Here is a 26,852-nt window from a genome sequence, read left to right as displayed (position 1 = left end):
CTGCAAGAAGGAAGCTCTTTAATTATAGTGGTGCACATTTTTTCCTCTTTATCTTACAATGAATGACCTAGAATCAGAGTGCAGGTTTTATATTTTATCAGGACTGTTTCACCTTCACTGTTGTTGGTTCATCTGCCTTTTTGCGAACTCCAAACAGCGCTGACAACTTCAGTAAGAGCATGTCCACAATTTCTTTTTCTTCTGATGGCTAAAGAATGGAAAAGAGCATATCTAATAAGAGAAGGTGGATGTGTGTAAAGAGACCATTTATTAAAGGGAACCTTTCGGCAGGTCTAGATTAGAGATGATTCTAGCATGCTCGACCCAATTGGTTCAGCATTTGAATACTGTAAAAAAAAAGCATGCTTGAGTTTAGCTAATTTCTAGTCTAGACATATGTATTATGTGTCTGAGTAATATGTTTTTTGCTTTTACACTTTGCTGCCTGTGCTGTATGTAAATTAAGGTATAAAGAGCCATTGGTCAACTCTTTGCATTCACTCCCCCCCCCCCCAAATCTGTATAACGCTCTGACAACAGTTGATTTAAAAAATGTCTTTTTTCCTCAGAGTACCGCTTTAACACCCCAATGACTCCAGGTACAACATTAACAAATACATTATATACCGAAAAGTTTAGAATCTAGAAAACGTTACTCAGACACACATTACACACATGTATTAAAGGAGCAACATCACACTGCCAGCAGCTTCACTTTGAAAAAGCTGCTGCCAGGTATTCTTTAAAGGAGGCAGTTAGCTGCACTCGTTTACTTTTACTATGTGGCTACAAATTGAGGTGGGAGAAAACTCCCTTCAAATTATTTTCACATGGCAAAGGGTGAAAAATACTAAGCAGTAAGTGACAATTTCAAAGGGTTATGCCCCATACTTTGGACAGCATTTTTAATAGTTGAATAATTTATAATAATTATTGTGTCTCACCTCCGATCACTTCAGCCTAAGCATATGCCTTACAAATTTACATGTTGCATTTTGGCATATTTGAAATGCGAACACAAAACTAAGTGGAACAATTCATTGAACAGCAGAATTTCCATCAAAAACAATATGCAAAAGAAGAGCCTGTGGAGCCTCATCAAAGAGTCTCAAAACACAGGACTGGCTAGTCCTGTGTTTTGATTGGCATATTCATGTTTCCCAGGGGGCAATGCACCTAGGACTTCACTGCATTGAGCACTTTCACTAGCAACCGGCAGTGTTGTCATTTGGCTGGTCTCCCTGAGTTCAGCGGTCTGTGTCTCATACATCAAAAACAAATTGTACGCATTAAAAATATTTTTTCAGTTCACATTTTGGTAAGTAATAGAGGTAACCACTGCTTTGTTCTTACCGTTGGGTTCTTGCGTTCGCTAGAGAAGACATTTAATAAAGCGGACAAGAAGATGTTGACAACTATGAACACAAGAAAGATAACACATGTAAAGATAAGCAGAGAGCCAAGGACTGGGTCCAGACTGAGAACCTGCAAAAAACAAGTAGAAATTCACATAAGAGATTTTCAATTGGTTTCTTCTGGAGCAAATAGCACATTTACTCTTCTTAACAGAGTGAACATAAAGCTTCTGAAGGGATGACTTTATTGAGCTATTAATATTTGGAATATAAGAACCCCTGTAAGGGTGCCTTTACACACAGCATATCCGCAGCGGATTTCTCGCTGCAAAATCTGCTGTGGGTACTTGCCTATGCATTTCAATGTGTTGACATACTCGCAGTGGGATTGTCTCCCGCCAGTCAACCAATCAGTGCGCTACGGCTGGGCAGCACACTGATTGGCTGACCGTCAGGAGGCCCCGAAGCAAGCAGGAGCATGGAGCAGGTGGTGTATGCTGCGGGGCCATGGGGGTTTACACCACTAACTTTAACATACTCGTAGCGAGTGTGTCAGCGCATTGAAATGCGCGGGCAAGTATCTGCAGCGGCTATGCTGTGTGTGAAGGCACCCTAAAGGGTTATTATCATCATATTAATTTTGCAGTTGGTTCTATTTACCTTATTTGCTGTCTCTCTGCTTGGCAACCTGAGTTGTCTGCCATGTTTTACATCTGTTGTCTAGGATCCTGACCATCTCTGTGTTATCAGTGGTGGCCAGGCTATGACTCCCTCACTGCTGGGGCTTCCCTGCAGGATACCTTATCTACAGTAATCCATCTTCACACTGCTCCCAGACTCTGAGCTGTCAAGACTGGACTTTCCACAGCAGAGTTGTATACAGAATAGCAGAGGAGCACAGTGTTTCTGCCCAGAACAGCCAATGACTGTGGTGGTGCTTACCCTCCCCCCAAAGCAGGAAGTAAAAGCAGGCCAGGAACATGAAGAGAGGTAATTTTGGCAGCTAAAAATACCCCTACACAATCCATGCCATACGGGAATGGCATGGGTGCCAGTGACCAGACTATCCATGCCCTACCCATATTAACTATGGTGTTATGAAGGAAGCTTAGGAGCTGAGCCCTCTTCAAAATGGAAGAGGATTGGCTACTATCTGTATCTGGTTCTTCCCTATTTTTGCGCAGCAGCCCGTTATTAACCCTTAAGTGTGAGTGGCAAGAGCAGTCCCTGTCACTTACAAATCAGGCTGCTGATCAAATGCCGAAAGTTTGGGTTCGGATGGACTCGAGCATGCTCGAGGTTCGCTCATCTCTAATCAGGACCCCTTCAGTGTGATTGTGGGGGTCCCAGTTGTTTCCCCTTACCGCCAGAAGAGTTATACTTACCTCAGGCAGGCTTTATGAGAAGAGCGCTGATAATACTGATCAATGGTATGCAAACTTATGATTGCTTTTAATAGTCCCCCAGGGCGACTTAAATGGTGTAAAAAATAAGGTTTTTAAAAATATGCCAAAGCTCCTCCCCCAATAAAAGTTTAAATCACCCCCTTTCCTATTATACAAATATAATTAAATAAACATATTACATCGTAGCATGCATAATTGCCCAATCTATTAAAATATAACAATACTTTTCCGGCATGGTGAACAACTGAAACGAAAAGAGGGAAAAAACCCTCCAGGATTGCAGATTTTTTTTGTTATATATATTTATTTTAGTGCTTGAAAAGCACTATATTGTAATCCGTATTCTTCTTCTTCTTCTCCCGTTTCTTCTTCCAGCCATTTTTCTGCACGTAATACAGCCCAAACCGCTTTGCGCAAAGACTCCGTTCAAACTGCGTTTCGAAGCCCTCGGCAGCGTGAGGTGTGCTATCTATTTCTCGTTTAGTTAGGATTTGCGTTTTTAAGAAATTTACGTTTAAAGACCCCGAATTTCCCATAGAAAATAATGGCCCATTGGAAATAATGGCCACACTCTAACTGCTAACAGCCAATCACAGCACATATGCAAATAGCTGAAATATAGCAGCCAATAGGAACTCTAAGGTCTTGTCAGGCATGTATCACACCATCCACAGTCACATGTCCACTATTGGCCAATAGAAGATGTAATATATGGAAGGTCCTTAACGATTTTGTCTCACTGACATCAGTAAGATTGTCATGGTAACCGAGCAATGATCTTTACCATTGTAAGTAGCAGAGTTCAGTCAGCAAAATAGCAGAGCTGAGGCAGGCATGTAGCAGTACCGGTACACAAGCTGCTCTTAAAGGGACGGTACCCAAGCCGCTCATAAAGGGACGGTACCCAAGCCGCTCTTAAAGGGACGGTGCCCAAGCTGCTGTGTAAGAGGAATAACATAAGTCGCTCTTACAGGGACAATACCCAAGGCGCTCTTAAAGGGACGGTAACCAAGTCGCTCTTACAGGGACAGTACCCAAGGCGCTCTTACAGGGACGGTACCAAAGCCGCTCTTGAAGGAACGGTACACCCAAGTCGCTCTTAAAGGGACCCAAGTCGATCTAAATGGGTCAAAATAAGTCCCTTTAAGAGAGACCTGTGTCCCTTTAAGAGCAACCTGGGTCCCTTTAAGAGCGACCTGGGTCACTTTAAGAGTGACCTGGGTCCCTTTAAGAGTGAAATTGGTCCCTTTAAGAGCGACCTCGATCCCTTTAAGAGCAACCTGGGTCCCTTTAAGAGCGATCTGGGTCCCTTTAAGAGCGACCTGGGTCCCTTTAAGAGCGACCTGGGTCCCTTTAAGAGCGACCTGGGTCCCTTTAAGAGCGATCTGGGTCCCTTTAAGAGCGACCTGGGTCCCTTTAAGAGCAATCTGGGTCCCCTTAAGAGCGACCTGGGTCTTTTTAAGAGCGACCTGGGTCCCATTAAGAGCGACCTGGGTCCCTTTAAGAGCAAAATAAGTCCCTTTAAGAGCAAAATGGGTCCTTTTAAGAGCGACCTGGGTCCCTTTAAGAGCAAAATGGGTCCTTTTAAGAGCGATCTGGGTCCCTTTAAGAGCAAAATGGGTCCCTTTAAGAGCAAAATGGGTCCCTTTACGAGCAACCTGGGTCCCTTTGAGAACGACCTGAGTCCCTCTAAGAGCGACCTGGGTCCCTTTAAGAGCAAAATGGGTCCCTTTAAGAGCAAAATGGGTCCCTTTACGAGCAACCTGGGTCCCTTTGAGAACGACCTGAGTCCCTCTAAGAGCGACCTGGGTCCCTTTAAGAGCAAAATGGGTCCCTTTAAGAGCAAAATGGGTCCCTTTACGAGCAACCTGGGTCCCTTTGAGAACGACCTGAGTCCCTCTAAGAGCGACCTGGGTCCCTTTAAGTGTGACCTGGGTCCCTTTATGAGTGAAATTGGTCCCTTTAAGAGCGAACTGGGTCCCTTTAAGAGCGAAATGGGTCTCTTTAAGAGCGACCTGGGTCCCTTTAAGAGCGAAATGGGTCTCTTTAAGAGCGACCTGGGTCCCATTAAGAGCGACCTGGGTCCCATTAAGAGCGAAATGGGTCTCTTTAAGAGCGACCTGGGTCCCATTAAGAGCGAACTGGGTCCCTTTAAGAGCGAAATGGGTCCCTTTAAGAGCGACCTGGGTCCCATTAAGTGCGACCTGGGTCCCTTTAAGAGCAAAGGGACCCAGGTTGCTCTTAAAGCGACCCAGGTCGCTCCTAAAGGGACTCATGTCGCTCTTAAAGGGATGGGAGCCAAGTTGCTCTTAAAGGGACGACACCCAGGATTAAAGTTTCTCTTAAAAGGAAGTCACTGGTAAAGGGGCGCTCTTTTTAAGCACTATGTATTTCCCTGGAAATGCAAATCTAGTTTATATTAAAAAGTGATAAAAATGTTTAATGTACACAAATATGATACTAATAAAAACTTTTACAGTAAAAAAAAGGAAATAAATAGGGCATGCATTATGTATTGAAATATTTTCTTACCTCTTCATAATCAAAAATGCCAAGTAATAGGCTGACAATAGTCACAGCAGAATCAGTAAATGTTCTGTAACTGGGAATGGTCCAACCAAAAAGTAAGTTGCACTAAAAAGAAGAAGAGAAAAAATGTATTTCAAATCAACTGGTGCCAGAGATTTGCAATTTACTTCTGTTAAAAAACCTCAGTATTTATTTATTTTTATTGAAGGATGGTTAATAAAAAGGGCAAAGTGGGTAATTTTGTAAGAAGTAATGTACATAATATACACTGAGTTTGGCTTATTTTGTTTTACTTATTCTATATGTGTATGTGTGTGTGTATATGCTCACTTGTGTAATATTATCTTCATGCATATAAAGTCTGCCTCAGGCAGGCTCTATGTGAAGATCACCGATAACACTGGTCAGTACTATGCAATGGCATAGCATTTACCAGTATATACAATTCAATGATTGTATGTAGGGATGGTCCGAACCTGCAGAGGTTCGGGTTTGTACGAACCTGAACTCTCAGCAATGATTCCCGCTGTCTGCCCGCTCCGTGCAGCGGGTGGATACAGCCGAAGGACCGCCTGGAAAACTGGGATACAGCCTATGGCTGTATCCCAGTTTTCCAGGCGGTCCTATGGCTGTATCCGCCTTCTCCACAGAGGTGGAAGACAGCTGGAATCATTGCCGAGAGTTCAGGTTCGTACAAACCCGAACCTCGGCAGGTTCGGACCATCCCTAATTGTATGTCACCTGGGGGGACTTAAAAAGTGTAAAAAATTGAAAATGAAAATATTTGGGGAAAAAATGACAAATCCCTTCCCCCAATAAAAGTTTAAATCACTTTTCCCCTTTCCTATTATACAACTAAAACATGTAAAAATAATTAAAATATATTATACATTGTAGCGTTCGTAATTGCCTAATCTATTAATTGAACAATATTGCTCCCGCATGGTGAACAGTGTAAATGAAAAAAGCGCCAGGATTGCTGATTTTTTGTTACATTATATAACAGGGGGGAAAAAAGCGATCAAAAGGTCTGATGTACACAAATGGGACATTAATAAAAACTAGAGCTCATGGTGCAAAAAGTGACGCCCCAAACAGCCCTGTAGGTGAAAAAATAAAATCATTATAAAAGAGTCACAATAGGGCATTTTTAATCAGTTTTACTGTAAAGTGCATTACATAGACACGAGAACCCAATTCTACCCCATAATAACTTCCATTGTTTTGCAACAACAGCCATTATTTGCCCTTATTTTTGCCTAGTGGGAACATTGCTTGGCTAAATCTGAACAACGATTAGTTTTTAATTAATTTGTACCCCTGTTAGTTAACCACCCAGTTATAGCTATCCTCCAGCCATGTCTCTATTATTCCCACTATGTCATATTTTTCTTCAGACATTTTTAGGTCCAGTTTGTAAATTTAGGCATTCTGGCATTACTCAACATGCAATTTAAAATTATTATTATTATTAAGATTCTTTGCTTCTGTCCCCTGGACTAACCTAGATACCGTGATCACTGCTTTAGGAAAACCCACTAAAAAACAGTTTGGCTCCCCCTTTTGGGCAATCACAACTTGCAGACGTCTGGGAACAGATTCCACAAGGTGGTAAACGCCCTCTATTACTCAAGTTGACCTATGCCCACTACAGCAGCATTTGGCGCACATTTTGCTGAGAAGTGGGAACATCTCACAGCCCAGTCTAGTACATCCCAAACCTATTAATTGGTGTTACAGTCCAATGAATAATGGGGACAAAGCAATTTGAAGAATTTATTGTCATGTTACTCCACCCACTCACTAGTGGTCTGAGCCTGAAGATATGGTACAATGTCCTGTTGCATTATTCCAGGTGACTTTCTGCCATGCACTGCTCATGCACTGATCATTCAGGCGAGATGCCCAATAATTGTTACTGCGGTCAGCAGGTAAGAAGACCAATCCCCACAGTAACAGCAGTCATTACAGCTCTGAAGGGCTAGGGGTACATCATACTCACAGAAATGGAGTAGGCCACCAGGAGAATTAGGATAGTGAGAAGGAAGCCACTTATTTCATTCGAAGCCTTCTTAAGTGTCATTGTGATGAGGTGAAGATTTGGGTTCAAGTTGAGGAGGCGCCAGAGCTTGACGGTTAATAATGAAACCAGGAAGGCAATACCATAATGATGCATGATGTCTAGGCTGGCAGTCTCATAGAAGCTGACAAATCTACATGGAAGGACAATAACTGGATTATTAACCAAGCAAATGCACAGATAGGATTAACTGAAGAACATTGTTATATATTACTTATAGAAAAATATGCTGATTTTTATTTTTATTTTTTTTACAATAGCACGTTCCATTGTTGTCAATGAAAAATCAGCTGTTAGTGTACAAGAGGGAAAATATTGGCTGTTATTTCAGTGGTTGTAAATGTAATTTACATGTCATTTATTCTTGCCTAATTTCAGGGGAAAAAATTCATTTGGCCGATAATCAGCCTGTGTAAAAGTTTCAGTGATCAGCCATATATATATCGGCTGTATACAGGGGCGTAACTAGAAATGGCTGGGCCCCATAGCGAACTTTCCAAGGGGCCCCCCCCCCACTTCCCGGCTACTGGGGAAGAAATGGACGTGTGGTTTCGGCCACATACATTGTCTGAATCTTTCTTTTTCTACATGGTTTTTAAATGCTTAAAATATATAAACAAGTTTGCACATTAAATGATCTGCATATTGTCTGTAGCGATTCTCGCCATAGGATTGGTAGGTAAAAGCTTCAGACAATGCACATTTAACATATACAGCCATACCAGACCTAATGAACAATACCGCCATACTGTGACTGTATAACACATCCATACCAGACCTGACCAATACAACCATACAGTGACTGGATAACACCGCCATACCAGACCTGACCAATACCGCCACATTGTGACTGGATAACACCGCCACACCAGACCTGACCAATACCACCATACTATGACTGGATAATAACACCATACCAGACCTGACCAATACCGCCACACTGTGACTGGATAACACCGCCATACCAGACCTGATACCACCATACTGTGACTGGATAACACCACCATACCAGACCTGACCAATACCACCATTCTGTGACTGGATAACACTGCCACACCAGGCCTGACCAATACCACCATTCTGTGACTGGATAACACTGCCACACCAGGCCTGACCAATACCACCATACTATGACTGGATAATAACACCATACCAGACCTGACCAATACCGCCATACTGTGACTGGATAACACTGCCATACCAGACCTGACCAATACCGCCATACTGTGACTGTATAACACATCCATACCAGACCTGACCAATACAACCATACTGTGACTAGGTAACAGCACCATACTATGCTGGATAACAGCCTGGTACTGCACTATATTTCCTGTCTGGCACTGCACGTGTGTGTATATGTAGATAGATCCAGCCCGGTGAAGCATATACAGTATATATCCTATCTGGCACTTCACATGTATACTGGTACTGCACGTGTATGTATAATATATATATATATATATATATATATATATATATATCCCGCCTGGTACTGCATGTATATATCCTGTCTGGCACTGCACGTGTGTGTGTGTGTGTGTGTGTGTGTGTGTGTGTGTGTGTGAGTGTGAGTGTGAGTGTGAGTGTGAGTGTGAGTGTGAGTGTGAGAGAGAGAGAGAGAGAGAGAGAGAGAGAGAGAGAGAGAGAGAGAGAGAGAGAGAGAGAGAGAGAGAGACCGTGTTTTATTTCCCCCTCTCTCTCTCTTCTGTGATGCCCCGGCTTCTACACAAATACCATTCCCTCACTCAGGCAGCCCCTGCTGCCGGGCCCCTTGTTGTGCCGGGCCCCGTAGCAGCAGCTACTGCTGCTACTGCGGTAGTTCCGCCACTGGCTGTATATATTTCCCTGTGTAAACAAGGGTTGTGTGGTCTATAGCAAGGTGTTTCTATGGTCGCAAGAACAATTCTGGGATCATAAAGGCTCGCTGAGTGGCGCTTATTGCTGAAAATCACACTGTCTAAAAAGGACTCTTAAGGCCGTATTACAAAGCACAACAGTAAGGGGGAAGTGAGCGCCGACCTGTAAGCTCAGTGCTCGCTTTCCCCTCGCTGCCTGTGCTATTACATGCACAGGCGGCGAGCATGGACATTCCCTTGTAGGAATTGTCAGAACTTCAGTTCGGTCATAAGGGGTAAAGAGAGATTACTCTCAAAACATCGCTACACAGCATGTAAACGCGAACGTTCCATCAAGATCCTGTTCCGAATTCTAAATGGACCAGAAGAGCTCTGAGTGAGCCGTGGACTTTACATTCTTTCCACGTTTACAGCGTTATTTCTAAAAGTGGTAAAATGTCTACTGAATGTAAGATTGGAAATTTTCATATATAAAGTGATTGCATTAGAAACTTTCATGTGCGTGTTTACATTGAACTTACATGTTGGGGTGGCAGGCCCCCATCTACACGCACCACACGAGGAAGTGGCAGATGAACTTTTTATTAATATGCAAACTTAACAGCCTAACAGCAGGAAATGTGGCCAAAAAATTATACAGTTACGGCCAGTGAATCACTGAAGTGGTCATGCGATTTTATGTGTTGCCAAAGCTGCAGTAAAAAATATTGTGGTAATGACTAGTCGTGTGAGAGGGAATTGAATACCTAAGTAAAGGCCCTATTACACCAACAGATCTGACGACAGAATATCTGCCAAAGATTTGAAGTCAAACCCAGGAACAGACTATAAACAGAGAACAGATCATAAAGAAATGACTAGATTTCTCCTCTTTTCAAATCCACTCCTGGGTTTGGCTTCAAATCTTTGGCAGATAATCTGTCATCAGATCTGTTGGTGGAATAGGGCCTTAAGCCTGCCAACACACAACAGTTTTTTTTATTTTAGGAAAACTGCCATTGCAGTTTATGAGCCAAAGCAGGAAGCAGAAGTATAAGTCATTGCTTTATATTCATATTACTTTTTAAATCTACCTTTAGTTTTGGCTAAAAAAATTGCAGTGGGAGCATTAAAAAAACACAAAAAAACCCTGTGGTGTGTGATGGCGTTTACACTTTCTACAGTTGCTGTCCCCCTGTCTAAGTCACTCTTTGAGGCCCTATTCCACCGGACGATTATCATTCGCATAATCGTTAACGATTAACGATCTCAAACGACCGCTATTGCGAAAGACCTGAAAACGTTCACTCATTTCCATGGAACGATAATCGTTACTTATGATCGTATTTGCGATCGTTTTTTCTTCGCTATTTCCTCGCTATTGAGTTCATATCTACTGCGAACGACCAAATGACGTCTTATTCAATGCAAACGATTTGCGAACGAGCAATGATAAAAATAGGTCCAGGTCTTATAAAGCGATCAACGATTTCTCGTTCGGTCGGTAATCGTTAACTGCATTTCAACCAAACGATTATCGTTTAGATTCAAACGATTTAACGATAACCTGAACGATAATCGTCCGGTGGAATAGGGCCCTTTCAGGTTAACAAAGTGGGAGATGTAGAACTTTGTTTTCCCCACTAGCTGACACCACTGGTTTTTGTATCTTCTATGCATAGCTGAAGTCAAAAGGGTTAATTGTGTTGTATCACCTGTTCTATGCTGACCAGTGACCAGTGCTCTTTCTTCTAAACCTATCCTGTCTTTCCTCTCTCTCACCTACACTCAGCCCCACCATTCACAAGAGGGTTTAAATTGTACCCCTGTAGGAGGAGTTAGCTTGGTGGAGGAAAGTTAGTTATTCTGAAGTTAGTTTTCAGAGTGAGAGGACACAAACAGATTCAGTTTCTGCAGAAGTTAAAGAGGATGTACCACATCCTCTTAAATTTAACACACTGATAGAAAGGCGTCCGTTGCCATGGGGAAGACGGTGCCGCGGTCTGTTTTTCGAACCGCGGCCCGTTTCCCGGGTACGGCACCGTTCTATCCAGTGGTATCGGCCGATGCTCAAGCACTGGAGGTTGGCCGGCCCGCCTCCAGTGGGAGGGAATTCCCTCCCCTCTATGACGCAGCTCCATTAGAATCAATGGAGCCGCGTCATAGAGGGGAGGGAATTCCCTCCCACTGGGGGTGGGCCGGCCGACCGACCTCCAGTGCTTCAGCACGGCCCGGTACCGCTGGATAGAACGGTGCCGTACACTGGAAAAACGGACCGCGCCACTGGCTTCCCCGTGATGGCGCCGTTCTATCAGTGTGTTAAATTCAAGAGGATGTACCTGGTGGTTCATCCTCTTTAAGCCAAGGCCTGGCTTACATACAAAAGACTTTCTTTTATGCAAGCAATTAAGTTCAGTATGCAGTGCTAAGTTCACCGGAGGGGAGAGAAGCCACCTAGGATAACCCTTGCCCAAGCCAGGAACCTTTCTAAAATGTGCAAGGCAGTCTCCTGACACTAGAGGAACTGACCCCAGTAGGACAAAGACACCAGGAGAAAGGTCTACATATCCTACTGCGCAGCGCAGGATGACTGGGAAGTCTCAGCAACCTGCTACACTCAGATAACCGACGACTGGGGCGTATCACTTATCTCTTCTTTCCAAACTCTTGTTCCAACAGACCACAGATACTACATTGGGCAGGGCTCCTCTGGCAGCTTCTCTCCTCTCTCTCTACAAAGCACCAACTCTCAAAAGCACCTCTCTGTTAACCACAGTCAAGATCTCTCCTGTTGTATTACATGTACTGTTCATCTAAAGCCTTCTTCAGTAAATTATTTTATTTTTATTTAACACTTGCACCCACGCACACCGCTGTACACTAATTCTTCTTCTTTCTGTAAGTGGTGCTACCAACTACCCGGGTGGGTCTGCTACCACTCCAGGTTACCGTAACAAGTGCACAAGTGACCCACAACACTACCGGAGGTTACCAACCATTGGGGACAGTAAACCGGACAAAACAGGTATATCCATCACACCTGTATGCACCTGAAACACTAGAGTATCACAGAAGTGGCCAAGTATACATCAGCATCACATATCCTCACCTTGTGCGATCTGCATGGTAAATTTCTATATCCCGTGTGCGCAGATAAGAACGTTTAAAGTACAGTCCTGTGTCGAAGCAACAGATTAGAATAATGCTTAAGTCCAGCAGGTTCATTGTTTGGCGAAAATAAGAGCATTTTTGTTGCTTCAAACGGATCACCTGTAAAAATCAGTAAGAACTCACTTGTATGACATGTATGGAATTTGGTGTCATGTTCAAGGCTGTGGCGTGGCTCCTAAAGTGGTGGAGTGTTATAGGACCCTAGTGGGAGACGGGCACAGCAGTAAACTGTTCCTCTTGTTTTACAGAGCACCCATTCACTTCAATAGTAGCTATATGAATCCAAATGTAATGTGAGCAACTGCATTTATCCAGGGCTAACTCATTAATGTCTATAACTATGTGAAGACAGGGATGTGAAGCTCTACGTGTGTGAAAAAGTTTAAGCCACAAAATGGTGAATATTAATGTTATTAATGCAGGTCCACATGATTTCTGCACACCTCCCTGGGGTAAAGTTTACCTAGTAACTACAGAAAGCTGTAAATTATTCTGTGCAGCTTTATTCTCACCTGAAGTATAACAACATACAGGAAGATCACCATGAACAGGATCTCACAGACAGACTTAACTGTGACACCTCCTTCAGCTGTCTCATACAGACGCATGATTTCCAATTCACTTGATGGGAATAAATCTCCTTTAATATGAATTAATAAGAAGTGGCACATGAAGTAACCATATGGAAAAGAGGAAATAATTATTTACGCACAAACAGTGCAAAAACATTAGTTTCGAAAAAGGCAATGTACCATCTTGACTTCAAAATTTGTCCATGTTTTTAGAGCCCTGTTCTCATGTGTTGAATCCCAAAGTAGAGTTGCCTCCCCTCTATGACCCCTCCACAACAGTAGGTGGGCAGCCTACAGTAGTGATTAGATTCCACTTATGATACTCCTTCTAGAGCATGATACGTGTTGATATCATCATGTACCATGCGCCAGGCACATCAAGCAGCAAGAGGGGGCAAGGTGTGGGAGCCTGGGTGAGGTAAGTATGTATTGGAATTATAAACTAAGCAACACAATTTTGAGACAATAGTTCTGTGGATGATGCAATCTTAGGTGGCTAAGGACTTTAACATACCTTACAGATTTTTTTTTCTCAGGGATACAGGTGCTATATACTTTGACATAGATTGGTCTAAAAACTGTGGGTGGGCAGTATCAGCTGCTATTTACCTTAAGGGTCAGTAATATTAGTTAAAGAACTGCATTAGCATCCAATTGGGGGTATTTCTTGTATAGGGACACGATTAAGGCTCAACTAGTGTGGTAACTGTTAGGGAGGTAATTACAGTGTATGGGCATTTATTATGGCCTAACTATTGTGTGTGGTCACTGATAGTATGGTAACCAAAATGTAAAATGAGAAGAAGCAAGTAACTAGTGATATCTTTGGTGAAATACTCTGCGACTGACGATATACATTACCTATCCAGGTTGCAGGGCTCCTCTTCCTCTGTTCTTCTCCCCGGGTCCCGCGCGCTTCAGCTTCAGAGTGGCCTGTCTCAGCTGACAGGCTGCTCAGCCAATCACTGGCCAGGACCGCCATGGCCAGTGATTGGCTGAGCGGCCTGTCAGCTGAGACAGGAAACTCTGAAGCTGGAGTGCACGGACCTGGGGAGAAGCACAGAGGAAGAGGAGCCCTGCAACCTGGACAGGTATTGTATAACGTTTAAACAAGGACTGCAAGGACATCGGTAATGATGTCCCTGCAGGCCTTGTTAAACGATTATCGGGCCATGTAATAGGCCCAGTAAACGAGCACCCATCTAGCAGATCGGCACTCGTTTACATTTATTATTGGGCCCCCATCGGCATGTCTAACAGTACCCTCACACTCCATGGAGAGTGATTCAAAAGTCCCTGGTTGAATAAGGGTCATAAAAGGAGTAGAGAGGCACAGTTTTTTAGTGACCTAAAAAAGAAAAATACATTTGCTGGGGTATTTAAAAACTAGCTATGAACTTTACCAGCAGCGGGAAGCCAACAAACCGTGTGTGTGTGTGTGTTTTTTTTTTTAACCACTGCAAGTATTAGAGGCCAGTGGTGTGTCCATTATATATACACATGCCATACCGATCACTGAGGTCTCCAGGATGAAGGTCACAAGACAGAAGAGATTTACATTAGCATTGTACACAGTGAACTCCACAAAAATAGCTTTGGTGAAGCTGTCCAGCCAGGTGCTTGCTTCCATGTCTGTAATCACACTGCAAAGAAAAAGGAAAGCAAACTTCCCTGTTAAACCCCATTCAGATCCATACATCCTACAGATGGAGTTGTCTACTTCATACCTGTCTGCAGAACTTCTGTTTAATCCTAGTTCTGCTACATAGCCCCCTCCAGGGTAGTATTCTTGCTTTGTCCAGACTGGATGTGCCCCCAGTTCTTCCACTTTGTGATACATCCACATGCCATATGAGGCATTGCTGCTGCCTAATGTGCTCCATTCTGGACCATAGTTTCTTGTATCCTCTAAGTTGTATAGATTCTGTTTTCCTGCACTGTTAAGCAATCTCCGCAGCTGACGGATGCGGGGGCTGCCCAGGAGTAAGCAGTTTCCATCAGTAATAAATCCTGATTAAGGTTTGGAGAAAAGAAAATAGGTTAATGAACTTAAGTGTCCCTGTCATAAGAAACAAATTTTGACATGTTACAGAGAAGCTGCATATGGCGAGCATGGACTTATGTTCAAGCATGGAGCTTGTCTTGCAGTGAGACACAGTGAGACAGCGAGTCAGGGAGTGAAGCACATAATTGCATGCTTCCTCCAGCTAGATTTTGAGATTGGTGGGTGTCTGAACACCCAGACCCCAACTGATGAACATTTTTACTATGTCTCTGCAAATATTAAAAATAACTATTTTGTGGACGACAATTCTTAGTTGAAAACTGTGTCGGTTAAATCATCGTTTTTTTACATACAGTATACGTTGCAACTGCCGATGCCCCGTGCAGTTCCAATGTGTATATACATTCCTAGCGTGAAAGGGTATTAATGTGTGCGGGGCTTCACATTAATGTGCCAGGAGCCGTGCATAATGACAGTCATTACCTCCTTACATGTCACAATCATAAGCGATTGTGGCATTTAAGGGAGTCAGTGACAGGAGCAGTACCTGTAACTGACTAAACCGAACCCCCGCAGTGTGACTGTGGTGGTCCTGATAAGTTTCCCTGACAGATGGAGGTATAATACCTCCGTCCTGTTGGATCGGTGAGCTGCATCTAGAGTCTGAGCTCTGATCTTACTGATCAGTGCTATGCAATGACAGAGCATTGATCAATATAAGCAATCTAATGATTGCTTATACAAGTTCCCTAGAAGGATTTAAAAAGTGTAAAAAAGGTTTTTAAAAATATGACAAAACCCCACCCCAATAAAAGTGTAAATCACACTCCTTTCCCATTTAAAAATAAAAATATGTAATGAGAAAAAATAAATAACAAACATATTTGGTATTGTAGCGTGAAGAATTTTCCAATCTATTAAAATTTTGTGATATTGTTCCCGCGCGGGGGAAAAGCATAATCGAAAGGAGTAAAAAAAAAAAAAAAAAAAAAACCAGAATAACAGTTTTTTTTTTTTTTTTAAATCAGAAGGCGATTAAAAATTTCCATTTAAAACAATATGGTGGAAATAAAAAGTATAGATCATGTTACAAAAATGAGGCTCCAAAGAACCCCATTGGTAAAAAAATAAATAAATGAAAGCTCTTCAAAGGCGAGGAGAAAAGCACTGCTTCAGTGTGACCTGCACATGCATGCATTTACGATCTTGGTCATAAAGGGGATAAGATGTCACCTTATCCTAACAGCTATCTAACGGTGTCAGCAATTTGGAACCTAAATTGCAGCTGAAAGACTCCCGCAAGTTCCGCAGCGAAATCCACTGCGATATGTGGTACAGTTATTCCCTATGGCCTCTGCAATCTGGCAGCGGATTTTCAATTAGAATGTAGCCTCTTCGCCTTTAAAACGTATCGTCTGCCGGGCATTTGAAGAAGCTCATACATTACCTGCTTACACTCCAGCTTGCTTCTCCGACTCCTGCCAACCAGTGCGCTGTCCCGCCGCAATGCACTGATTGGCTCAGTGCTGTCAGTGACCCTGCAGCCAGAGAAGCAAGCCAGAGTGCCGGAACGTAATGTATGAGCTTCTTGAAACGCCCGGCAGACGATTCGTTTATAATGCTGCTGGTCAGAACAAGCAATGACTGTGCTAGTGTCTGCCCTCCACCAAAAGCAGGACAGAAGCATGAAGAGGGGTAAGCTTGGCAGCTGAGAATTCCTCTTTAAAGTGTCTGTATAGTGCACAGTAGATTCAGAAGATTTGATATACCTGACTGTGTAAGTTATGTAATAACCAATATGAACACCAATACAGCTAAAATAATTTATGTGATTCAAGTGACTGCCACTTACCTGGGTACTCGCTGTAAAGGTTTGGTAGCAAGGTGCTTCTTGACCAGCTATAAAAATCAGTTACAGACTGAATGTTAGTTAATGTTGAAAAGCTGCTACTAATGGCCATGTACAGATTATACTCATCGAGACCTTTGTTTGCATACACATTGACCATAGTAGTGACCAGAAAGATCATGTGCACTAGAAAAAGAAAAAAGAAACTGAAATTAAGCCGCACATTTTAAAAGCAGAGAAAAAAGATAGATTACTATAATAATCATATTAATACCTCTTCACATATAAAATCTTCACATTTTTTGTGTGTAATATCATTTTGTGTGTAATATCATTTCATTTGAAGGTTCGATCTTTGTAATAATTTCTAAGGAAATTTTAGCATGATCTCATTTTTTTTTTTTTTAACTATATTTTATTAGTGGCTTATGTAATATTTGAACATACATATTGAAAATTCATTACATATTCAAAAAGAAAGTCGCTCACAGGCAACAAAGGATTGTATGTTTACAATATCATACAGATACAATGAGCCTTTGTAATAACCTTAAAAGATATGTTATCATATACAATACAACGTAGTCTTACCAAAAACATAAGTAGAAAAACAGTAACCTATAATATCACCTTAAAACATGGTATAGATGTCAGATATTCAAATATGCTACCAATAGAATGGAGAGAATTGTCTTTAACAGAGAAAGGGAAAAGCTTAAGATATTTGGAGTGCTCCCAGAGTTCCCTTTTGGGCGGCCATGCAATACCAATCAGTGTCCTTAAATTGATTAATGACAGAGTCTCTCTCTTCTATAGTAAAATCATGAATTAGAAATTGTGTCCATTTGGACATAAATGTTTTTGTTGATTTTTCTTTGGTGCGCAATACATCCAAAAGTTCCCATTGAAAGATCTCCTTCAGAGCGGAGATTACCTCAGAAATGTCTGGTAGAGTATCCAGTATCCAGTGTCTTAATAAACATTTCAGGGAAACTAATAGAGTTAAATGAATTCCTTTAGAAGTAAGTAATTTAGGAGAGGGAGTAGTAGAGTCTATATCAATAAAATGAAAAAGATAACTTATAGGGAGAAGTGGTATGGCATGGCCCCAAGTGGACAAAAGATAGAGCCGCACAGAGTCCCAAAATTCCTGCACTCGCGTGCAGGCCCAGGCACAGTGAAACAAGTCTGCTTTAGGAAGTGAACATTTCGGGCAACTGTTTATGTGAGAAGTGTGGGAGTTGGAAAAAGGAATATTAAAGGCATATATAGCCTTGTGTATAAAGCGGAAATGTATTTCACGTAGAACCACATTGGGAGTGGCAGAATGCACTAGTTCAGATCCTCTCAATATTTGTTGGATCAGATCCTCTGAAAAAATTACGGAGGACCATTTTTTGAAAAAAATTTGCCTAGATAAATTCTTTTGAGAGCGTGATCTAAGTTCTCCATATGTATGTGATAAAGAATTATCAACCGGTGGTGTTGGGAATAGATTATCAAATTCTATATCACTTTCTGATTCTGCTATGTCCCGCACACTGGAAGTAAGAAATTCAATTATAGAATCGTATTGAGGTAAATTAAATGAAGACAATTTAAATCGTGTTCTGACGATATCCCATGATAAGAAAGTGTTGGAATTAGTATCCAGCAGATCCCCAACAGAAGAAACATGTGCACTCTGCCACTCCGAGTAGTCCAATTTGTCATGATCTCATTCTTATGTTACGCAAGTTTGAAGACAACATGGTGGAGTCTGCAGCAGATTTCATGGCAAAGGAGAGGAAGGATATCAGCCAACATTAACAGTGACATAGTATGGAACATTAGACGACAAGATTTCCTCATATTCCATAGTTTAAAAAAATGGACTGGAAATTTATTTTGTAAAAATGTCCACTTCCAACACTGCCAATCAAGATTGTTCTGACTTGTGGGATAGGGGAGCTCCATTTTTTCTCTATGGAACCACTGGAAATAGATGAATGCAACATTTGGCTATCCTTTATAGCTCTATGGAGAATGGAGAGTGAAGCGCTGGCGCTTGGATTTCGGGAGCTCTGACAGAGCCCCTGTAATTTCATAGTTATGCCCTATCCTGTGAATACTGTGTAATGGGGCATAATTTTCAAGATATGAATACTCTTTTAAATCCTTATGTGGTGTCCCACCACGGGTGTTGCTTATGGTTACACCCTTCGCCAAAGTCTGTACTCTAACTAAACTGTGGTGATGAAGCATTACCTAAGTTTCACCACAAGATGTCACTATTGTATGTAACAGTACTTATGTTTTGCACAGCTGTAGGTAACTAAAGGGTTATTCTGTATTCTGTGATCTGTGCACCAGTGAGGACCTTCTCTTCTTTCTGCCTATCTCTGAGCTCCTTTCTTCTATGCTTCTCTTCTCCACCACTCACAGGGATTGTTGCATCACCTCTAGGAATTTGTTACATGGGAAGAGGAAGCACACGCCCACACTAGTCAGTCTTAGCCACATTTCTGAACAGAGAGGAAGCAAGACAAGTTGGTTCCTATCGTGGTACATCTGGGCCCTGGCTTTGCCAGGTCCCCACTTCAGAGCTGCACTCAGCAGGTTCTTAGTCTAGTGGTTGAGCAGAGCAGATGTATATGGGAGACTTAGTCACAAGTTTCTTGAAAGCAGCACTTCTACACACTATGCAGTGTTAAGCTACTCTAGGGAGAGGACAAGTCAGAGAAAACCCCAACTTACGCCGAGAGCCAGTCTAAAAGAGCAGTATCTTGATAACAAGAGGAACTGATCCAGATAGAACAAAGTTGCTAGAAGCCTACGTACTCTATCTCGCAGCACGGGTGTCATCAGGAAACCTTGGCCACTCTGCTCATCCCAGGTAACAGGGTCTAGGGCTTGTGCCACCCACTAGGACGGGTCGCCCGACACTGGTGGGCAGTAGGTGGTGTAAAAACAAGAAGTCAAAACACGGGCACAAGTAAAAGTCTACTCTCAAGTCTACAGTATTCTACTTCTTCTCCTTCTTCCAAAGTTCCGGCAGAGCACACTGCTACCCTGGGTCGGGACTCTCACGACACACTCCTCTCCTCTATTCTGAACCTGCAGTACAAACTCCTCCCGCTGCTCTAAACTCTCAACACCAACTCCTCTCAATTACGCGCTACTCTTACACTCCGAAAGGCCTCAGTACAGTTCCTGTCTTGTCTAGTCTACAGTCCGCTATTAACTGCTGTATAAAGTATATCTCAGTAAAGAAGATTTATTTATGCTAACGGGACTTAGTGATTCACAATAGAAACACAATAGATACACAATAGAAACCACATCTTTGGGTCATCTCTCCTTTCTGTGGGTGGCGGTACCGATAGTCCGCGTGGGTCACAACTAAACTCCGGACCACTGTGATATTTGCCCAAGGGACCCTCTCACAGCCCGGCAGGTCACCGACCACAGGGGAAAGGGTGTAGCTAGCCTCCCTAAACTAAAAGCAGGTGGGCCACCATACCTGTGTGCCCACCCAGCACTGGCATCACAACAGTATACTATCTGGCTAAGCTATATTCCAACCGACCACCACAGAATTGGCGTCACACGTTACCATCTAGCAAGTGACTGTTCGAGGCTCACAGCACCACACTTACATCTCCTTTTTTATGCCCTGTTAATGACTTATGACATTATTATGATTTTCCAAAATTCGCACCTCTGACTTCCGTTTTTAGGGCTTTACCTGAGCTGCACCAGTTCTCTGGAATGCATTACCCAAGAAAGTCAGACTCATTTCTAATACACAAAGCTTTGAAAGTGCCCTTTAAACACATGTTTTAAGGAGACTTATTAGGACTCCAAGCACTCCTGCCAACCTGTACTTGCACTCCTATTTATAAAAGATGGCTGGATCATTGTAGAAATGATCCCTGATTTTTCTCTCAAGGCATAGAGGCTTAGCAAAATTTCTGTTTATTTTGTATATCTTCCACATTAACTATATTTTGAAATCAGAGATTAATAAGATAAAATGAATGAATAATTTGCTGTACCAACAATGTCATGGATCAGTTTGTAAAGTTTCAACTCCATCACTCTCTGCTTCTTCAAACTGGTTGTGCTCTTGTTAGATGGTGCTCGATACACTGGATTGGACAGGTCCCTGAAGCCTGAGAGCTCCCAGTCTGGACGGCTTACTGTGAATGCAGGAGATTGGTGCATTTATACTCTTAACTTAACACTTTCATATAAAATGTGAATCAAGGAAAGGGGATAAGGAGACAAAACATGGCTTTACAGTCATTCAATAAGTGCCTAACAAAATTACAGCAATGTATCATTTATAATAAATGGCACAAAGAATTATCACCTTTATAGTACAATTTATGACTAAAGACAGAAATAGCCAAAAGAGTAATGCATACACTGTGCACTCAGCTGTGTATGCGTATACTCTGGATATTCCCAATCACTCCTTTGCCCAATATATGGTGCCAGGGGAGCGTTAGGAGGCCCTTGTACACATTAGATGGCCAATCCCTATCTGAAGCATATGGCTAGCTTTGGTTTTATATTACCAAAAAGAACTCATACTAACCCAGCAAGTCAAGAATTCCATACAGCTGTTGCTCCTCAGATGCATCTTCAATATTGCTTCTCTTCAGAATACGGTACATAAAGATAGTTTGTGCAAAAATCTGTGATAGAGACAAAAGCAAACACTGACATTCAAAGGACAGACATGCCTGGTTGCAGACAGGTAAATAAAAGTTGGCACTATTATGCTTCATGTTTCACACATGGCAGTTTTTTGGAAAACTGCCACTGCATGCAGTTTTTGTACTGGAGGTGTGAGTAATATGGAAAATGATTTAGCTAGATAAGTGGTCCAAACATTAGAAATTGAAGTTCAATGTTTTCAAATGTAAAATAATGCACTTGGGGAGGAGAAATCCTATATCCGAGTATCATATTGGCAGTTCTGTGTTGGCAAAGACTTTAGAAGAGAGGGATTTAGGGGTAGTGATTTCTGACAGCCTTAAATTGAGTCACCAGTGCAACCAGGTGGTGGGGAAAGCAAATCGTATGCTGGGCTGTATAGCTAGAGGTATAACCAGTAGGAAGATTGTGATCCTGCTGTATAGAGCTCTGGTTAGACCACATCTGGAATACTGTGTCCAGTTGTGGAGACCTCACCTTAAAAAGGACATTAATAAAATAGAACGGATTTAATGACGGGCTACAAAAATGGTAGAGCGTGTCAGACATAAGGCTAAAGCTTTGGTTGTCCAGGTATGATGGGAATTGTTGTTTTGCAACAGCTGGAGAGCCCAAGGTTCCCTATGCCTGTTTTAAAGCATGATAACAAAAAATGTAAATTAATGTAGTTTGCAAACATGCAAAAGTCAGCACTTTAGCTTATATATCTTGGTTCTGCCCAGCCACACGTTCCCTCTAGAGGAGGGTAGAATGGCCGTTTTGGGGTTAACCCCTGGCTGGAAGAAGAGGTTAACCCTGAAACGGCCATCCCCGGAAAGGCACCCCCACCTAATCCAGGTTCACCCCTCCCTGTGTTGCTTACCTGAAATAAATTACAGAGACCTGCATATTGGTGAGAGCTGGACTATTCACTACATTTTTATACACTAGGTAAGTATGCAACTGCTGTGTGATCTGCAAACTGACAGCATGGATATATGTATATCCAGGCTTGGACAGGGCCACCGGGGTGACAGAGAAAGCCCCGATGGGCCCCAAGCTGGAGTTGGCCCCGCCCCTTATCAAGGGACACAGGGCTGGAGACTGGGGGGCCCACTCGGCTGCCGGGTGCTGCGCCTTCCTTTTTAACTAGAAGCCATTGCAACAATTGAAAGAGATTGAAGGCAGGATTCATCGCAGAGTCCGTGCGGGGGGGTTCCGCATGGAATGTTGGCATCGATTTCGTAGTATGAACTTAGCAGTTTCTGTATCACTTTTGTATTTAAGTATACAGTGTTATCATGCAAAATGGTCTTATGGCCCGCGTACACAGGCCAATTATCAGTAACAAACACTCTTAGGAAGCCTATTCAGCCAATGATCAGCTGACAAGCAGGCAAATGCCCGACAGTCAGCTGATTTGATCTTTTGTGCAGCTGTAAAAAACATTGTTGTTGGCCGTAGTTCTCTCTGTGCAATCATGCCCTGCCGATTGGCACACGTTTGCAGCCCTACACTGCCCCATATCGTGTAGTGTAAATGGACTATGGTGGCTGAAGGGTGGGCCCCAAGAATGATTTCCCCTGGTGTGCCCAAGGCACTCTAGTCCGACACTGTGTGTATCAGTGTTGTCAGTTTGTCTTTACCATTATCGGCCTCACATCTCTTGCTTACACAGGAAGATGTGTGGCTGATGACAAGAAATTTTAAAGCCTGCTATAAGCCTGCTGAACGATCGGCTGTGGATCAGGTGTTTTTTCATCCTCAGCTGATCGTTGTTACTTTTACTTTTAGGTCCTATTATTAGTCACAGGAGCATTTCTAGAAACACTTCTGGCCTATGTAAAAGGCCCTTCACTTTGCTGTTTGCTATGTTTTATCTTGTTAAGATTTTCTTCAGCTTCAGCTTTTTAATCGAGAAAGGAATAAACATATTTATTTTATGTTTTGACCTAAGTTAAGCTCTAAATGGTGAAACCAAGCTGTTTTCTTCTTTGAAGGCAGGCAATTTTCAGTGTCTGTTATACATTCAATCGTTTAACCTGTGATCTGTACATTTCAGTACAGATAAGCATGAACACTGTTTTATACAACTTTTGCATGAAATAATCTGTTATAACCCTCTCTCTTTCCTCCATTCCAACTCTCAATGATGACTTATTTCCTATTCATATCAATGGTGGCTCTGCACAACCTTGATTATGTCTAGAGTTGTGCAATGCATTGGTAATAAATTCAATAAACTGGTTTCTTTTTTTTTTAAGAGTTTTAAAACTAGCATGTCCTTCTTCTTATGTTGAGCTTACCAAGACATATCTTCTGTAACAGTGAAGCTGGCTTTTATAGTGGCTCATATAGAGATATTATACATAGATAGATCAGTCAAAACAAAAAATGCATGTGAAAAAGCAGTATACAACAATTCAGCTGAAAACTCAATGCTACATTTCATTCACCAATTACATGAATGCAGTATTTTGGCTCATTGCACATGTAAAAAAAAAATATATAATACTATTTTTTCTTGTGAATTTTAGTGTTGTCTTCTTTTGTTTTTCAGATAGATAGATAGATAGATAGATAGATGTACAGACATATGAAGATTAGACAGATGTTTAGTTGTAGCATCATACCTTAATAGGTGGTATCAAGAAGATACTCTGTACGAGAGAGAGCAGAATGGACACGAGCCAGCTGATGGCCTTGTCCTTTGTCATGTCCAGACTAATCAGCACCATGTAATAGGCAGAGAATGAGCTGATTGCAAACAGGAAAAACCAACACAAGAAGGTGAAACATTTTGGCATCTGACAGCATCTTTTCCGACGTATGGTAACAGGGAAACTGGTGCTTAAACTAAAAAAAAATAAAATGCAAAAATAAAAGTCTTGTAAGGTAACACTGAAATAATTAAGGGTGCCTTTACACAGAGAGATTTATCTGACAGATTTTTTAGGCCAAAGCCAGGAACAGACTATATACAGGGAACAGGTCATAAAGGAAAGACTGAGAGTTCTCCTCTTCTCAAATCCATTTCTGGCTTTGGCTTCAAAAATCTGTCAGATAAATCTCTCTGTGTAAAGGCCCCCTAAAGGGAACCAATCACCACGATTGTGCTCATATGGTTCCCAGCTGTTCCTCTCCCAGCCTCACATGCCGAAATAGAACACCTTTCCCCCCAATGTAAAGCTACCTCTGCATACACAGCTAATATGCTCAGGAAGCTGCACAGTAGATCTATACAGCTGGGAACCATATCAACACCATTGTGCTGACTGGTTCCCTTTAAGAACCAGGTAATGATTTGTAATAGGTACCTGCTTGGGAGAGGTGTCCCAGACACATTAAAAGTCTGCAAAAGTTCCTTTAGGTCAAACAGAATATTTGAGGCTTGTATGTAATCAATAGATTTAGGAACGTAATCCAGATCCACAGAAGAGACTTGATACTGAAGGTTCTCCAAGATTTTGTATAAATAATGTAAAAAGTGACACTGATGTGGGGTAATCACTGCAAGAAAAGACAAGAAGGAATTGTTCATTTTAAGGCTAATGTTCACACTGCGTATGAATCCGTCCGTAGTGCCAACCGCGAATATACGCACGTAGTTTTGAGGTTGATGCGTTCGCTTGAAAGTATATGATATACGCCCGCACAATGCACACCACGTATGAGCTTACGGCCGGATCTTATACGGCGCCGTAAAAATGAACAAGACCATTATTTGAGGACGGAAATGTTGAAACTCACGGCTGTGGATTTCCATGTGGTCCCGTACGAAGTACTTATTTCAGCCAAATACGGCGGTGTACGAACTACGAACTACGGACGGATTCATACGCAGTGTGAACATAGCCTAATGCAGTCTTGTTTAATTATGTTAAAGCACCATTAATTCCAGAGTTAAAATACACAACATAAGACACAAGAATGTCCAATAAACATGAATCAAAGACAGACTGCTACTAAGAGGAGAGAGGACCTGGTCTATAAGACATACGCACCAGTCACATTACTGCTCTGGGGACTTTCTCCTGAAACACAAATGTAGCACTCTACCAGGCTGGACAAGGTCTCTATATAAGCGAGGACTGAATCAGATTTAGGAGATGGCAGGTCATCAGCACTCTCACCCAGAACCTGCACTATATACTTCTGTAGGTAGTCCACAATATCTTTTAAATCCTAGAAAAGAGAAGACAGCCAAGAGAGAATAAAGAGATATAAGATGACAACCTTAGTGGAAGTTGTAATGCTCAACATATTGATTATCACTTTATCAGAAGTTGTTACATCTTAGAAACAGCTGAATAACATACAGTCTGAGGATATCTGCAACTAGAGGGCGATGCAAGGATTTATCAATGCTCTCACCTTCATCAGCTGCTGTGCTGCAGCCTCTTTGGTCGGGGGTTTTGGAGCAAGGGCAACGCGCAGTTTGTTTAGAGTTGGCGTCACCTGTTTCACCTGTACCTGGATAAGCTGGAACATTTGTACAATCAGGAGGTTCACAGGCAGCAGGATGGCAGAAGACTGTAAACTGATCTTAATCTGAGTGACTGTTATGAAAAACTTTCCTATGAATCAATTAGAAAAGATATAGAATTACAGTATACAATTTGACAATGGAGAACATAATTGAATTCTGACTAGAACTGACATAACATCAAGGTTTAGGTTGCTTTTGATATGAAGAATAGAGCAGCAGGCAGTGTTATTCTTGCTGTAGTAATCACAGCAGGAACCTTGATGGAACCCTGAATAACCTCAATATAAGTTGGTATCCATTGTTATTCTTACAATTTCTAGATTTGTGTTTAAAGTCAGTGAATAGAAAGATTCCTGAACCTGTTCCTTGAGCTTTACAGAAATGGGTCAGTGCATTGTCAGTGGTTCCTGTGTACCTGTCTGTGAATCCTCATCCGAATGAGTATTCCAGAACATTATGTTAATAACCAGGCCACAAAACAAGAGACACATGCAGCAACAGATCCTCTGCATTCGGGTGAATGGGCTCCAGGGACAGCGAGTCCACACAGAAAACCATAGGTGATCTTTGAGGAATTTCTCTATCGTGCCTGAGAAAAGCAGATACCTGCAAATATAAAACATTGAAAAGAAGCAGAATGCAGCAAGAATAATACAAAGGAAAACATATTGTATCAATTGAGGAACTATGTTTCCTAAGGGTGTATGTCATTGGACAGGGCTTTTTGTTTGCATTTGCAAATAGGAACTAAAGACACAGACTTTGGCACATTGGTTAGACACCTTGGGACTGGCCCCTTATGTCCTTCGCAGGGGAAGACATCTCCTTTAGCCCCCCCATGAGTTTTTGGCCCAAGAAGGCCAGATAAACATTGA

General features: G+C 42.1%; 1 protein-coding gene across 2 annotated transcripts; it reads right to left on the bottom strand.

Moving 5' to 3' along the window:
• Positions 1–19: 19 nt before the first annotated feature.
• On the bottom strand, positions 20–26,649 carry LOC138788351 (polycystin-1-like protein 3). Of its 2 annotated transcripts, none has more exons than XM_069966131.1 (16): positions 26,393–26,649; positions 25,863–26,065; positions 25,493–25,673; positions 24,806–24,998; positions 24,122–24,344; positions 21,388–21,487; positions 20,843–20,986; positions 16,809–16,991; positions 14,679–14,961; positions 14,461–14,594; positions 12,892–13,019; positions 12,318–12,478; positions 7,293–7,503; positions 5,294–5,395; positions 1,354–1,485; positions 20–208 (listed from the first exon to the last, which is right to left on the bottom strand). In XM_069966131.1, exons 1-16 carry the CDS (start codon positions 26,598–26,600, stop codon positions 98–100), a joined length of 2,697 nt encoding a protein of 898 aa, XP_069822232.1. In that variant the 5' UTR covers positions 26,601–26,649; the 3' UTR covers positions 20–97. The 2 variants fall into 2 exon arrangements, with proteins under 2 accessions (XP_069822232.1, XP_069822233.1); XM_069966132.1 differs by having other exon boundaries at positions 122–208; positions 1,354–1,415.
• Between the last annotated feature and the right edge of the window lie 203 nt (positions 26,650–26,852).

Source organism: Dendropsophus ebraccatus, chromosome 4, assembly GCF_027789765.1.
Source record: "Dendropsophus ebraccatus isolate aDenEbr1 chromosome 4, aDenEbr1.pat, whole genome shotgun sequence".
NCBI lineage: Eukaryota > Metazoa > Chordata > Amphibia > Anura > Hylidae > Dendropsophus > Dendropsophus ebraccatus.
The sequence above is the reverse complement of the archived record's forward strand: the minus strand, read 5'-3'. Positions and strand labels throughout refer to the sequence as shown.

Coding starts and splice junctions, on each gene's coding strand:
- LOC138788351 (XM_069966131.1), bottom strand. CDS start 26,600: ATGTTTTATATTTGCAGGTATCTGCTTTTCTCAGGCACGATAGAGAAA. Junction 12,479..12,891: donor TGTATGTTGTTATACTTCAG/GTGAGAATAAAG, acceptor TGATTTTTACAG/GTGATCCGTTTGAAGCAACA. Junction 1,486..5,293: donor GCATTTTTGATTATGAAGAG/GTAAGAAAATAT, acceptor TGTTTTTTGCAG/GTTCTCAGTCTGGACCCAGT.